This window comes from Temnothorax longispinosus, chromosome 9 (assembly GCF_030848805.1).
Source record: "Temnothorax longispinosus isolate EJ_2023e chromosome 9, Tlon_JGU_v1, whole genome shotgun sequence".
Lineage (NCBI taxonomy): Eukaryota > Metazoa > Arthropoda > Insecta > Hymenoptera > Formicidae > Temnothorax > Temnothorax longispinosus.
This window is the reverse complement of record NC_092366.1, coordinates 4,312,709-4,327,223: the sequence shown is the minus strand read 5'-3', so window position 1 is coordinate 4,327,223 and position 14,515 is coordinate 4,312,709. Positions and strand designations below refer to the sequence as shown.

General features: G+C 32.4%; 2 protein-coding genes and 1 long non-coding RNA gene across 7 annotated transcripts; 1 reads left to right on the top strand and 2 right to left on the bottom strand.

The window, feature by feature from the left end:
- The first annotated feature begins 1,003 nt into the window (after positions 1–1,003).
- On the top strand, positions 1,004–4,881 carry LOC139818761 (uncharacterized). 2 transcript variants are annotated; one of them, XR_011733511.1, is made up of 5 exons: positions 1,004–1,071; positions 1,138–1,225; positions 1,663–1,833; positions 1,970–3,085; positions 3,727–4,881. It is a non-coding gene; the product is annotated as an uncharacterized lncRNA (long non-coding RNA). The 2 variants fall into 2 exon arrangements; XR_011733510.1 differs by having other exon boundaries at positions 1,970–4,881.
- A 569-nt stretch (positions 4,882–5,450) lies between these two features.
- On the bottom strand, positions 5,451–12,289 carry LOC139818760 (gamma-tubulin complex component 2). Of its 4 annotated transcripts, XM_071787647.1 has the most exons (17): positions 12,041–12,289; positions 11,741–11,905; positions 11,512–11,656; positions 11,081–11,246; positions 10,853–10,996; positions 10,608–10,762; positions 10,340–10,468; positions 10,022–10,201; positions 9,780–9,954; positions 9,460–9,653; positions 8,889–9,099; positions 8,641–8,809; positions 8,399–8,573; positions 8,164–8,307; positions 7,642–7,719; positions 6,258–6,418; positions 5,451–6,151 (listed from the first exon to the last, which is right to left on the bottom strand). In XM_071787647.1, the coding sequence occupies exons 1-17, from the start codon at positions 12,091–12,093 to the stop codon at positions 6,067–6,069; spliced, it is 2,529 nt and encodes an 842-aa protein (XP_071643748.1). In that variant the 5' UTR covers positions 12,094–12,289; the 3' UTR covers positions 5,451–6,066. The 4 variants fall into 4 exon arrangements, with proteins under 4 accessions (XP_071643748.1, XP_071643749.1, XP_071643751.1 ...); XM_071787648.1 differs by lacking the exon at positions 7,642–7,719; XM_071787650.1 differs by lacking the exon at positions 12,041–12,289 and having other exon boundaries at positions 11,512–11,651; positions 11,741–11,881.
- A 198-nt stretch (positions 12,290–12,487) lies between these two features.
- On the bottom strand, positions 12,488–14,332 carry LOC139818735 (uncharacterized). Its single transcript, XM_071787606.1, has 4 exons — positions 13,542–14,332; positions 13,321–13,462; positions 12,975–13,241; positions 12,488–12,893 (listed from the first exon to the last, which is right to left on the bottom strand). The coding sequence occupies exons 1-4, from the start codon at positions 13,717–13,719 to the stop codon at positions 12,728–12,730; spliced, it is 753 nt and encodes a 250-aa protein (XP_071643707.1). The 5' UTR covers positions 13,720–14,332; the 3' UTR covers positions 12,488–12,727.
- Between the last annotated feature and the right edge of the window lie 183 nt (positions 14,333–14,515).

The following is a 14,515-nucleotide window of genomic DNA, read 5'->3' as shown; positions in this document are numbered from 1 at the left end:
TTCGTATTCCATAATTTCATCAGTTTGCACATTGTGAAACCGTCCCGGGGCAAAAAGCACAGACGTCATTAAAATTTTACGAAAGTATGTTCATATATGTGTATTCTGAAAATATGGTTGATGCAAATTGCTACATTTGCTATTTGGCAAAAAAAAAGCGCGTGCTCGCGTTATGTCGTAAGTAGTACACGCATTTGCCTAACAGCCAGCTCGCAAAAGAATTGTAAAACGATCATCATGAACGCAATTCGATTCGCGCGCGGACTTCCGTTTGTTGTAAAACGCACGATTACGAAACTCAATAATGATATGCATGTATGGAATGCACAAAATAGGACTTCCTCGAAAGTTTGTTGCACTACGGGGCCAGCGCACCCGCAGACGTCCCTTGATTATCGCATATAAGTGGGTGGATGCCGAGACGTTGATCTAGAGTCTAGATCCTAGACTCTCTCGCTGCAGGCCACTCTGAATATAAATATCGCTAAGCAATCTTTCGTCTGCGTTTCATCGTTATCCCGCATTATATTATAGCATGCGAAACTTGAAACCAGGAGGTAAATTCTTGAAGCGATTTCATAATTCCCAGATATTACACAGTAATATCTACTAGCGATACGTTAATATCGTGTTAAATTGCTAGTAATATTCGCGGTAACTTCAATATTTCTCAGAATAAAATGTCACTTTTGTAATACGTATTGCTTAGTTTGTGCAAAGTTTTTTTTTTAAAAGAACAATTATTAATTTATTACTCGATTAACTGGCCCATATGTACAAAAGTATGCACTATATACGTTTCGGCTCAAGGTTCGAGCCCTTTTCAAGTGCGGTCTAAAACGGGATACAGCAGAATATAATGCAATGTATAAAAAATAAATAAAAATAAAACATAGAATAATCTAATTAAAAACGTTAAATTATGAGCACTACCTATATCATCGAAATGACTCGTCATCACCTAATTAATAAACATTCCTGATGCGTTCACGAGCATGTAAGCACTCGCATACAAGTAACATGTCGCAACGGAGAATCTGGCACACGCTAACTTTTGAAATTACGAAACACGTAAGTCTTTCTCGATCTTCGCATTCTCTTCTCACATATTGTTGCTACACGTAAAATTGTCCACAGCTGTCATTTATATGGCCATGCTGGACCATGCTCGTGAACGCAGGAATGTTTATTAATTAGGTGATGACGAGTCATTTCGATGATATAGGTATTGCTCATAATTTAACGTTTTTGGATTATTCTATGTTTTATTTTTATTTATTTTTTATACATTGCATTATATTCTGCTGTATCCCGTTTTAGACCGCACTTGAAAAGGGCTCGAACCTTGAGCCGAAACGTAGTGCATACTTTTGTACATATGGGCCAGTTAATCGAGTAATAAATTAATAATTGCTGTTTAATCACTGGCGGATGAAGTTATTTTTTCTATTTTTTTTTAAAGATAGGAAGTTAAAAATCAAAAGTTTTAGTTTGATAGTCTAACGAATTTGATATATTAATTTTATTATTTGTATTTTTTATAATAATCTTCAAAATAACTAATATAATTTATTATTTAATATCCTATTTTCAATAATGTTTCTTCTCAAAATAATTGACCTATATAGCATCAATGTTACAGATTTAATGTTTTGCTTTCAGATACTAAAATGGATCTTGAAGAAAATTCGGTGTGAGATCATTTATTGAACGTCTACGACTTATCCCTGATGGGATTGGATTTATCGAGCAAAGAAATTACAAGACACTTATTACACAATGGAAAAGCGATAATGAAGCTTTATTGCTCAGTACAAATATAAAGTAATTACGGTGAGTATTGTGAATTGATAGAAGAATTAGTTTTTTTTTAGACAACAGAAATTTCTTAAATAATTCTACTTCTTAAAAAAATCTTTCTTAAAAACCTTTTATAAATGTTCTCTGTTATCAATTTTGTATTTTACAGATCTAGGCAACACGTCGTTGTATCACGCAGTTCAGACAATCTATCACGAAGTGGTGCCTTTGTTGCTCGGGCAAGGCAATAGTTATCTTGATGATGTATTCAAGGTACATGAGTACATTCCAACATGCTGGTGAATTACATCCATTAACGTACATAAAGCAATATTTATTACGAAAAAAATCTATTGCAGTAGTTCTTAAGGCTCCTGTTCACTCACTGCAGCAGTCTTGGACTGATGACGAAATGAGAAGAGGGAAAAATATCATGAAAATTCTTGCAACGTACATTCAAATAAAAATCTTTTTCAATAAGATAATCGTTCGTAATCTATAGAATAGACTTGTAAAATATACCGAAAACTCACTTTTTGTTTGGGTAATCCATATGTTGAATTGAATTGTGTCTAATCAAGGACGAAAACATATGCCACGTTTAACAACTGCCGAATTGAAATAAATATTTGCTTTTACACATTAAATTATAACAAAATGGGATCTTCGGTATATTTTAACGCTACAATTATTTTAAATATAAAAATACTACACTAAAACGAAAAATAACGCTGTACGTCACAAAAATAATTAACTTTTTAACGTCATTTTTCACGCCTTTTAGTTTACAATTTTGGCAGGTGTAACGCTGTGTGCTTTTATAAAAACTTTTTTATAATATTTCACTGATATTAATAATAGTATACCAAAGAATATTATGTGAAGTGGACATATAACATCAACAGAATAATCCTATAATATTAGAAAATATTATATAATATTCACGGAATATTATAATAATATTATTTTAATTTTTAATAATATTAATACAATATTCTAGGAATATTGTGTGCTTATAGGGTAATACCCATTAAACACTGTTTAATGTAACGTACAAGATATTATCCAAACTTATCAACAACAGACTGATACATATGAAGGAGTGCATTACAGACTATCAGAGCGGCTTTAGACCAACAGGTCCACGACTGACTATATTAAAAACGAGGAGACAATTATTTTCTGGCGTCATCATTTATTCACGCGTCGCTCGTCGATCGTCGGCCATCGACTTCACGTCTCACTATCAGCTGTGATACTCATCATTGCTAAGAGTTTCTAAGAAGTAAGCCATTTTTCTTATAATCTCTCTGGAAGCCATCTCTCTTTGTACATGCCGAGCCAGTCTACCATTTCTCAAGCGTTCATTGGCCCAGGGTTCTGGATAGACCCAACGTGATAACGCTACGTGCGATATATCCAATGAGCGTACAACAATGAGTCGCCAGTCGCGGCAACTGCTATTAGTTGACAAGTGCTATTTCCGATTGCCAATTGTAATTGCAAAAGGGAGTTGGTCAACTTTTCGACTGGGCGACGTATCGTAGAATGGCCCTTATCGTGTTGATCTACCAAACCCTCAGACGGTTTAATTAATTACTTAATAACTATCGCGAATTTTGCAAAGTGTTACATGACTTTACTTTTTAGTTTAAGCTATAATCTTCATACTTGAACTTAATTCGTCAAAAATTATCAATTTCTTTTATATCTAGATGCTTATCTCAACTCAGGAAATAATATGCATGAAGAAATTGAGCATAGGATTATGTTAGCAAATAAAATATATTACTTGTTTAATAAGCTATTTAGATCTCGCATAATATTAACTATACCGTATAACTATAGTAGTGTCGTCGGTGTCGATTGTGAGATAATTGATTTTTTTTTTTAATATTTAGGTATTTAAAATTCTTTTTATTAAAGGTATTTGGAACGGGGAGGCCATTTGATCAGAGGAAAACGTTTGTCCTTGATGAGCACCGAAACGCGACTTGACGAATTGACGCCGCGGTGTAAGGTTCACCGATAATGATGGTCGATTATCGAGGTTTTTCTAAATTTTGTCGTTGAGTCAAAAGTAGAAGAAGGCCAAGATATTGAATGATTTCGTAACCATCAAAGAGGTCCACCAGAGTTGTTCTTGTTGGAGACAATATCTTTATTCCCCGAGAGGCAAGATCTGCTAGATTTTCTTTTCGTCAGTCGTGATGATGCCCTCGAGAATTTGAGAGTTCTTGTATGAACGAACCGCGATTCCGAACGAATCATCTTTCCAACGGGATGAGGCGAACATTCGCGTGATAAACGATAGCACTGATGACCGTCTCGTGTTGATGTTAAACTTCGGAAAAGCGGTGGTGCGAGAAAACGAAACTGTCGGACTGTCGATTCCATCGTATGCCCATCGTAGCATGTAATACATTGTTCTATCACTAACTAGGATTGTTGATGGTTCTTGATCATGATGTAGGATGTCAGATATAATATGCGAGAATATTCGAATCGTTAGCGCTCCATTTTCCAAGGTTGAAGTCGCCGGTTTTAAAGACTTCGTTCAATTGTCAAATTTGTTTAACTTGAAAGCGAATTGACGTAACGTTGAAACAGTGCAAAGCGAGGTATGGAGCGCACGCGAGATATATATATATCATAAATTGTAGTGTCTGAAAGCGGATCAAAAGCGTGAAAGAGACACCAAACCGCGTACACATAAGAGACGGGCTTGAAGTTAATAAAGAGATTTTTAACGGACAAGTCTTAAATTTATTTAGATACAAGTATATATTTACAGCTATTTACGCATAACTATCGTTATTCCTATAGAAATCGCGAATTAAAGTCGCGGCGAGAGAAGCAATAAGTCTATGCGGTCCACATTTACTCATAAATAAGCTATCCGCCGAATACCATCTCAATTCCAAGATGGCTCTAATGAATTTATTCCCGGTTATAATTTCGGCTTTATACTTGCTACGAAAATGACAGCGAAGTTTTAAGGCAATCTTGAACATACCGCCTGCCTCATCAAAATTCAAAACCGCATTAATTCGCAGTGTCGTTGACACGCGCGATTTACGTCACGAGCGACTTACCATGGCTGAGATCCGATTCACGCTCACACAGTTGTAAGCATCATTCTGTCTTCGTTGCACATCGAATATCAAACGATGATAGAGCTTACAACACTGTGAGCGTGAATCGGACCGCAGCTCATATGTGCCACAACGGCCACAACACAACATTGCGTGCACGGATTTAAATATCTCGGAATTAAAAAGGATCTCGTTGACATGTGTATTTAATCCCTGTACGTATTTACATACATACGTGTCAACGTCAAGCAGTACGATAGCGTAAATGATAAATACAACTAGCTCGTAGCGAGTCTGTAAATCTGTAAATCACGATAAATATTAGGCCATCTTGAGAATTGATCCTAATATAATGAAGCAAGTTGAACAGATTAATTTGGATAAGAATCAAGTATTGGATAATGAGAAGATAATAATGGAGTTGACCAAGCTGCGGGAGCAATTGGCGGCGATGTGAGTTGCTTTGAATACGATTTTAAAAAGCTCACAATTTGATAATATAAAATGCAATATAAAAAATACAATGGAATTCGTGAGAGAAAGTTGATACGTGTGTATTTGAAAAGTTAATATATATTAAAAAACATTAACATGTATACATGAGATGTTTAAATTCATTCTTTACATATTCTATTGTTTAACAGACTTATAAAATGTCTTACCCTTTTTAGATAGATTACTGCATAGAACTACACAAAACTTAATTTTATAAATTATAATATCAAACAATACTGCCAAGTATATGTTAATTTTATTATAAGCGGTTTAACTTTGTTAGCTACGTGTAAATTATATCATTAAATTCAATACAATCCTAATCGAAGTAAATTTATCTAAATATTACACGATATACAAATGTCTGGATGTATCGTTGCACGATTTATATAATATATAACGAATGTTTTCACAATACATTTTTTGAAATTATTATTTTATAATTTGTATATATAATTTTTGTGTAACTCTAAGTAAATCTTTAATGATTATGTGAGGTCTATTTATAATATAACTTTTTCAGATCTATTTATGAGATTTTTTTGTATATAATTTATACGAACAAAAGATAGAGTGTAGTAAATTTTGTTGTAATTTATATCATCTCCATCTTTCATGCGTGCATGCGTACAACGTCTGCATGTGCATGTACGCATAAATGAGAAATAATATATTACTAGCCAGATATATCTTGCTGCGTGACGGTCTTTTCTTTCCCTCGACGTATTAGTATGTCGGTGTAAAACATGTTGAAGTCAAGTCTAATTCAAACATAAATAATTTAGAAATGAATTAGTATATAATTTTATATCAATTGTGTGAGAAAAAAAGAAGGATGCATAAAAATTATATAAATAGAATTCTTACCGACATAATACATTAAGTAATTTCTCATTGTTATTATCACAACCCAAATCACAAATTCGATCTAGAAGTCGTGTCAATACTTTAGTAAATCTTTCATCTAACGATACGATTGTTTCTTCAAAACTTCCTGTTCCATCTTTCGCTGTAGAACTGTTCTCAATCTATGAAAAAATGCAGTCAATTAATATATTATAAGCGTGTACATGTATGTTACATAAATTAAAGTTAAAAAGCATTTTTTTTAAGTAACAGAAATGTGATACATAATGAAGTCTTATTTAAATAATGATATATAATAATGCAGCGATAAACTATTATCACCATGCCTTTTATGATTTTCTTCTTTTGAAACTAAATATAAATAATGATATATATTATTATAATTGTAGAGGATAATTTACACTTATAATAACACTTAAATATTTTTTTCAGATATGTAAATTTTTAACTTATGATTAGATATTTATTATTTGACCAAGTAATAAAATAGCAAATGTTTAAGATACAATAATGTTGCATTGTACAAAACATATGTTGTAAAAATACATAAAAAATAGCTTGCTAATAATACGTATTTTCAAAATCATATTTAAAAATAAATATAAATAAAAATTGCAATTTTTACAATACATATGGATATCTTCTGTTAATACACCGTAAATACATATCGCTAAATATTCTTCAAGTTCATGCTCTTTAAAAAATATCAAGAAATTATCATTCCACAAATTGAAAGCTAATAAAGTCTACAATTCTATTTTTTTTAATTTGTAATAAATAAGATAACTCTTGCTCACTCTAGAAATAGGAGAATATAACTTATGATTTTTTAATCAAGACACAAATTTTATAACCGAAGAATATTTTAGACATCAGAAAACTGCAATGCACACAACATTATATGTATACAAATATACTGCTTCATTCCTGATTTTTATACTTACTTCATCTTCAGCTACATATTTATAGAATGTGTATATTAGCAGACTTTTGTATTATTTACTTATGTTTACACAATAAAAATTTAAAATATGACACAATTACATAACATCCAAGTACAATCTTATACAGAGATGCATTGAAACCTTTAATTCTTTCTATATGCATTAAGAATAATATAATGCAATATATAAAAGTGTGTTCACTAAATATTAAAATGCAAAACATCTCTGTACATGTTAGACGTTAATATTTGTAAAATATAAATTCCACGCCATGCAAGTTGGGAATAATAAATATATACATATACACATATGTGTATATCAGTCACATGTTCTTAACAATATAATAATATGAAAAGATGCCTCGTCTGCAAAGAAATGCTTCATGATTCTAGGACTACAGAGATACATTCGGGCGAGCTTAAAGCTTTGTAAAAATATACCTCATATTCATAGATATCTTCCTGACAGGTACCGATCATGGATGTCAATTCAGCATCAATGTAGTATCGGCTCATACGCTTAACATTAGCAGAATATTAAAACTTAATATATCAAACCCTCACAACTCCGTAGTTCTCTCTTTCCCGTTATATATTCTTACCATTTATTTATTAAATACCATTTATTTATTTTATTAAATATAATCTTCTTTTTTTTTAAATAGCTTTAAATCAAATACTACTCAAGGGAAAGATTTAATTAAATTGCAATGAAAAGGGTATAAATTGTTAATATAAATATTTTGCATTAAATTATTACAAAAGGGAAAGAACATGAGACTTAAAGTATTTATTAGTATATTCAGAAATTTATTATGTAATAATAAGTGAAGCGATGTAACGAATCCAATTCAAACAATGGTCGCAACTTAGAAGAAGAGATTGTTGGACGTAATTTTGTACATGCATGCGAATTAGATAATTATTAGAAAGAAATAAGTAACGGAACACAAAAGAATTTACCTGCATAAAATTGCAGAATTCTATGCATATGGCGCATATACCGGTGATACAGCCAAGAAGATCGGGATCCGTTAACATACATTCCTTCAGATAACTGGCTTGTAAATCTTGATGCACGCTCAGCACGTCATCAACATTACTAACCTGGTATTAATTTAAACCAAATAGGTATATATATTGCATAAATAGGTACATATAAATATATAGGTATATATTTGGATAAAAATATTATCACCTTGCTCATCTTATTTATGAATTTTAACCAATTTGGTTCCACGACTTCTACCATCATATAGTACTCCAAATGTTGTATACAATCAAGCATTCTCTGCCGCAATGAAAATGCCTTTCTGTAAGCCATAGCCACTTCGTGCGTGAAAGTCTTCGCTATTTTGTTGCTGATCCATACTCTAAAATCCATCAGATATAAAATTTATAGATATAAAGCATACGCTCTGTTGAAACAAAGTAATTTACCTGCACAAGAGCCTCTCAACATATTTACAATAAAACAGATGTCTAAACAACATTTGATAACAAGCTATAGCCTTTCTGTTAATGATTAGAGAAACTGGCCATTTAACATCGTAATTGAAGACAAAAGCTTCCAAACCAGTCAAAATTTTACCCGCTTGGAAACAGTATTCTGCAAGGGAGATTAATTCTTGTTATTAATTTCCTTTAAAGTACAATTAGATAAGTATGATACTTTTAATGGCATATACCTTTCTCGTCTCTAGTTTGGATGGAGAGTATTTTAAACATTTGATACTGCAGATCATATGGAAGTAATTCCGGTTTCAGATCGTCTTTATAGGGATCTGAATCTGCAGTGGACATTCGCAAGGCAACTTCGAGAAGAGATGCTAAACGATGAAGAACGATGTCATACATACTCTTGTTCAGTTCGGCCTCACACAGATTCATAAATTGTACCTAAAATTAGACAAATATCATCATATAAGAATAATAAAAATTTTGGGAAATGCTACGGCACTTCTCTAGATTTTTGGAGAAAAGAAATTTAATTTCAAATATGGACAAATTAAAGATAATGACTTTTAGGAGAAAATGGGAACATATGAGTTTGGAACAGAGTAAAGATACAAGAAGTATAGATCATTCTTAATGTGTAGATTATACTTCATAAAAAAAGAGGCAAAATCAATATTAACTATTTAAAATAATTTTTATAAAACTTTTCACCCAAAGGTATGAATTAAATAAATATCTAATAACAATTTTAAATAAGAAGAGTAAAGCTAATGTTTAACAACGTAAAAAAACCAAGCTTACCACAAAATCTCCTTGCGCAAGAAGAAAGTAACTTTTCACACTACGTAGTCTACCCATCAGATCATTTTCCTTCATGAGTACCTCTAATAATTTTCTGGCAGCCTCTGAATATGCTCTATCGATAGCAGCTATATATTTTTGCCCTTGATACTGGTAACTTAATGGTTCTTGTTTTCCCCACTGCACTGTTTTACCTAAATTTATTAAAATAATTTGATAATTTGCAAACTAATCAAAGATATGATTAATACTTATTACATAAAGCGACACTCATTTTACTTTTTAACAATATAATAAATGTTATTGCATTTAAAACATACCGCACTGCCTAATCACATTAAAATATTTTCCTGTTCTAAGTATAGTCTGTGCATGTTCATTCAAAAATACAGGTATCCTTTCTAGTCGCATAGTGTATCTCTTTTCCCAATAATCTGCAGAATAATCTACGGGAAGTTCTTTCCTTTGAATCAATTCGTTATCCTCTACAAAGAACTGATAAATGAATAAGTATGAATGTGCCATTTATAACATATAAAATTAAAATTAACTTGATACCAACTTCCTGATATGGATCGCATATCACTCCTTTATAAACCCATTTTTCTAAAATTTGCATATATGGCATGCTCGCCGCTTGCATCAGATATAAACACAGTTCTTTAGACTTTGCTTCACCACTAACATTGTTCAATGTTTGCTCATGCAAAAGGCTCAATACTTTGCCCCCTCTGGCATTTGCCTAGAATCAAATATTTTACATCATATTATAATTCTAATTCTTTGGTTATAGCAAATACAGCTCATATTCTCTATGTATATCTAGAATTAAATGTAATCAGACCTATTTAATTACTATTAACTGGTGTTTTAGACTAACCTTACATATTGTGGATGTAACTTGAGAAAGTATGGACATCGTAAGCATGGTAGGCTGGATATAAAACCATAGCTTCTGCAAACTTAGTTTACCGTGAATGTGTTCTGTCTCGAGTTGCACGACGAAAAGCTGAAACACAGCGTATAAAATCAATATTTAAAACAATGTTTTAAAAAACTGCATTAAGAAATGTACTAAGAAACATAAACATATTTTCAAATTATATTAAATTATAAATTGTATCATTATAAATTGTAATTTATTATACCAAGTAATCTTTCAGCAGAGATCGTATAGCTCCTCTCAGAGCATGATTGACTTGTCCGTCATCCGGCGAGACTTTTTCTTCAACAAATCTCACTGTCATGGAGTAGTACGAGGCTAAAGGTAATATCTGTTGCGCTAATTGCTTAAATGATACACCTAAAGACAAAATTAAAAACATTTAACTTCAACTTTGTAATGATTATTACTTCAGATTAAAATTTCTAATAGTCTTTCTGCATTCCTTACCAACATCCGGTGATATATTGAAAGTTTTAACAGCATAAGGACTTGTTAATGGTTCCGATACGATATACGATCCATCTATTCCTTTCAAGCAATACAAAATATCCCAAAGAAGTATTGACTCCTGAGATACAATTGGCACAACCTCTATAAATATTTAATTATTTCAGACACGCACGTTTTTTTATAGTTTCCCAATCTTGCATTTCGCAGAAAAAATTGTTTACAAACTTTGATAATGTGCTACAGTGGCGTCGCTGTGAAAATCCCAAGTTATACGTGGACGTTCCATAACCCAATTGTGCTTCACTAAGGTACCATCATTTTTCTTACTAATCGAAACTTGCTGGTTTAATTTCTTTCCCCCTTCAGCAGCTTTAATTACAGTTTTGCAAATCTGTCAAATATTTGAAAAATTAAACGTATTATATGCCAGTGTATATTATGTAAAAAAAAAATAAAGCAATTAATTGAAGTACTAAGGCTGCGGTCCACTTAACGCTACAAATGCTTCGAAGCATTCCTCTTCTCTTTTCTTTCAATGAAGAAAGAAGGAGAAGAAGAACGCTCCAAAGTATTTGTAGCGTCAAGTGGACCGCAGCCTAAGTTATATAATTGAGACAAATTTTACAAAAATATCATGAACTTGTACATATTATTACCTTTGGCAAATCTTCCTGCGTAATGGTCGGATCCCTCAGGAAACTAGCAGTTGCCCTTGGTACAGATCTCGACAAGTACTTCTTCAACTCCTCATCTTTGGATATCATTTCTAGAGTCTGCACAAACAGACCCAACAAATCTACTCTGAAAAAATACATATTTTCTTGTCCTTCCTTGTTCCTTCCACACAAATGCCATCTAACATCTACATTACATTGGCTCACTAACTTTTTCGACTTTAGTTCCTCGTACTTCTGTAGAAATAATTCGGGCTGTGACGAAATCTTGGCGAGATGCTGGATACAGCTGTGAGGAGCAACGACATTTAGCACATTCGCCGTCAAGCTTTCCTTCTGCAGCTTCTCCAAGTGTCTCTCCGGAGCAGATTCCGAGCTAGGAAAACAACATTTACATGTATTTGTTGCGATAACGTTTCTTGCGAAAAGTTCTCAGATTTATTTAAACCTGATTTATTTAAACGTAATTGCAACGTCTTGCAAATTACGAAGTATAAACGTTGCCGCTTACCCTAACAATTCAATCAACTGCACTATTAAATGATGTAATTTAAATTCACTCATCGTTCCTGGTTCCTGCTCTGAATGTCAACTGTAACTGTAAGGCTTCAGTGCTAGATCAGCCCATTCAATAATACCGTGCAAATTGTGCAAACATTAAGTTAAATTTGCGTAAAAATAACCATTTTAAATACTCGTATAATCTCTTTGCGTTTTTGAAAGCTTGTTGGATAGGTTATGGTACGGCAATTTTCGCGTCATCTGGCGAGAACTTCGTCACTGCCTCGCGGCAACATTTAAATTCCACGACAAACGCGATCACATATTAAAAATTATATCGGACTGCAATATTGTGTAACAAAATATATCTAATTACATATTATAATAATTTAAATTATATAATTGAAATTATCATAATTTTATATAATATAATTATGTATATTATAAATTTAAACGATTTTTCTTTACGATCATTTATTTTCAGATCGATATATTATACACCTGATAGAATCAGAATTCCAAAAGAAGAACATGTAGCTTATGTGTTTAATTTGTAATTCATTAAATAATAAGACTTTTTTATAATAAATATAGCTTATATATATAATTTTAATACTATAATAATTGATAAACATACGTTACAAATAAACTCCAAGATTATTTTAAATTTATATAAACTATCGAGTCATTTTATGGATTACAAGTCGTCTCCCTGGGGAGGCGTGGGCATAAATAAATTATCGTGATAAATTATCTGCTCGAATTCTACTATTTCGACAATTTGCGCGTTTCCTGGTGCTAGCCGTTGGTTATTGTTCCGCATAGTCGAAGCTGCGTGAAAAAACAGTTCGTTTGTGTTGCCTCTGAAAATGATATGGTCAATTCAACCGACCGATCGACCGATTAGTTACCACAATTTGAAATAATATCTAAATTATATATACCCAAAATTCAAATCGTTATGTTGAATGATCGGCGTCGTCTGTGGGGTATCGATTGTCGAGCAACCGTGATTGCTAACAGGAACAACTTGCTTATTAGATGACTGCGAAGACTTTCGTGAAGCCGCGCTCGAAGCTTTACTTTCGTCCACCGATCTTTTAAATCGTTTCATCAGAGTTTGATCCTCGTCGGTGAACACACACTTCTTCTTTCTCGACAAATAAGATTTGCTTTGCAAATCTCTTAGGCTAACATTTTCCTTGTCCTGCCTATACTTATAACAGAAAAGTACATCTATAAGTATAATAATTATAATCTATATTCGAATTAATTGTTAATTAACGTTACGTTTTATAATTTTTGTCAATAATCGTTTTCATATTTAAGATAAACTGTTCATCATCATCTTCCGTGTCCTCTATAAAAGTAATATTATTAGGCTGCTTTTGCGTTAAACTGTTTCTGTGTATATAACCTGAACTTATTTCTCCTGTAAAGAAATAATAAAATTTGTGAAGAATCTTTTGATAATAAAAAAAACAACGCAAATGGCTGGGATAAGAATTTACCTGTCATAGTGAGTGAAATATTTTTATAATCAATAACATTGCTCTCGTTACTTTCCTCATTATTCTTCGTTTTTGCAACAGACTGAGGTATTTTGTAATTGGAGCGGTTATCACCACTCGGAGGTTGCGGAATCAAGAATTTTTGACTCATTTGTCTATCACGGACACCTTTATCCATTATCGAACAAATAGCTGCAGGGCTATATCTGCATGAAATTAAAAAAAAATGAAATATTTCCTTCGCATTGAACAATTTTTTTTCTAACAATTCAATAGAGTATAAAAAATGACAGCAGTTAGAAATATAAGTAACAACAGTAACAGTTAAAATTAAACAACATTGCTCAGCGTGGAATAATATTTTTTTTAAACCTTATCGTATAATAGTAAGAAATTACGATTATAGACAAGCATTTTGTGGTGAATACAAATATAGCGCATATACATTAGACAATTTTGAAGGATCGAAAAGCACGCAAAATATTTTAAATGACAATCGTTGATGACAACAATCTGGATCTTCTTATCTCAAATAATATTTTCTTTGATACTTTATTCTTTCTTTTCAAAGTCTCGGCCTCTTTCCCGCATCCGCACCTTTTGTGCTTGTCGATTATACGCGTCTTATTCGTTCTTTTCACCCTTTAACTCAGTAGAAATTGAAATCAAATGTGTATCTGGCTCATTTCAGTCATTTCTAACGCATAGCGTGTACGGTCAAGAGGAAAAATAGATCAGAATGGATGATAGATGATCATAATATTCATAATAATCCAATAAGTTAGTTTTTACGACCACAAACTTCTACCGCTTTCTATTCATTTCTACTGTTTTCCAAATTTCCACCACTCACTTCGCCGCTATGTTTTATGCCGTCCCTTTCTATTGCACGCGAAAGTGTGCGAAATAAGCGAGCAGTCCAGTGGTATATAAAAGTCCGTGGCTACGATTGGTTGCGAGTTTACGATCACGTT

Excerpts from the sequence above, each read along its gene's own strand:
- LOC139818760 (XM_071787647.1), bottom strand. The coding sequence starts at position 12,093 with ATGAGTGAATTTAAATTACATCATTTAATAGTGCAGTTGATTGAATTG. Across the intron at positions 10,202-10,339 it reads TTACATCCACAATATGTAAG|GCAAATGCCAGAGGGGGCAA; the intron begins GTTAGTCTAAAA and ends ATTTGATTCTAG. Across the intron at positions 9,654-9,779 it reads TAATGTGATTAGGCAGTGCG|GTAAAACAGTGCAGTGGGGA; the intron begins GTATGTTTTAAA and ends TAATAAATTTAG.
- LOC139818735 (XM_071787606.1), bottom strand. The coding sequence starts at position 13,719 with ATGGATAAAGGTGTCCGTGATAGACAAATGAGTCAAAAATTCTTGATT. Across the intron at positions 13,463-13,541 it reads TATTTCACTCACTATGACAG|GAGAAATAAGTTCAGGTTAT; the intron begins GTAAATTCTTAT and ends ATTTCTTTACAG. Across the intron at positions 12,894-12,974 it reads CATAACGATTTGAATTTTGG|AGGCAACACAAACGAACTGT; the intron begins GTATATATAATT and ends TATCATTTTCAG.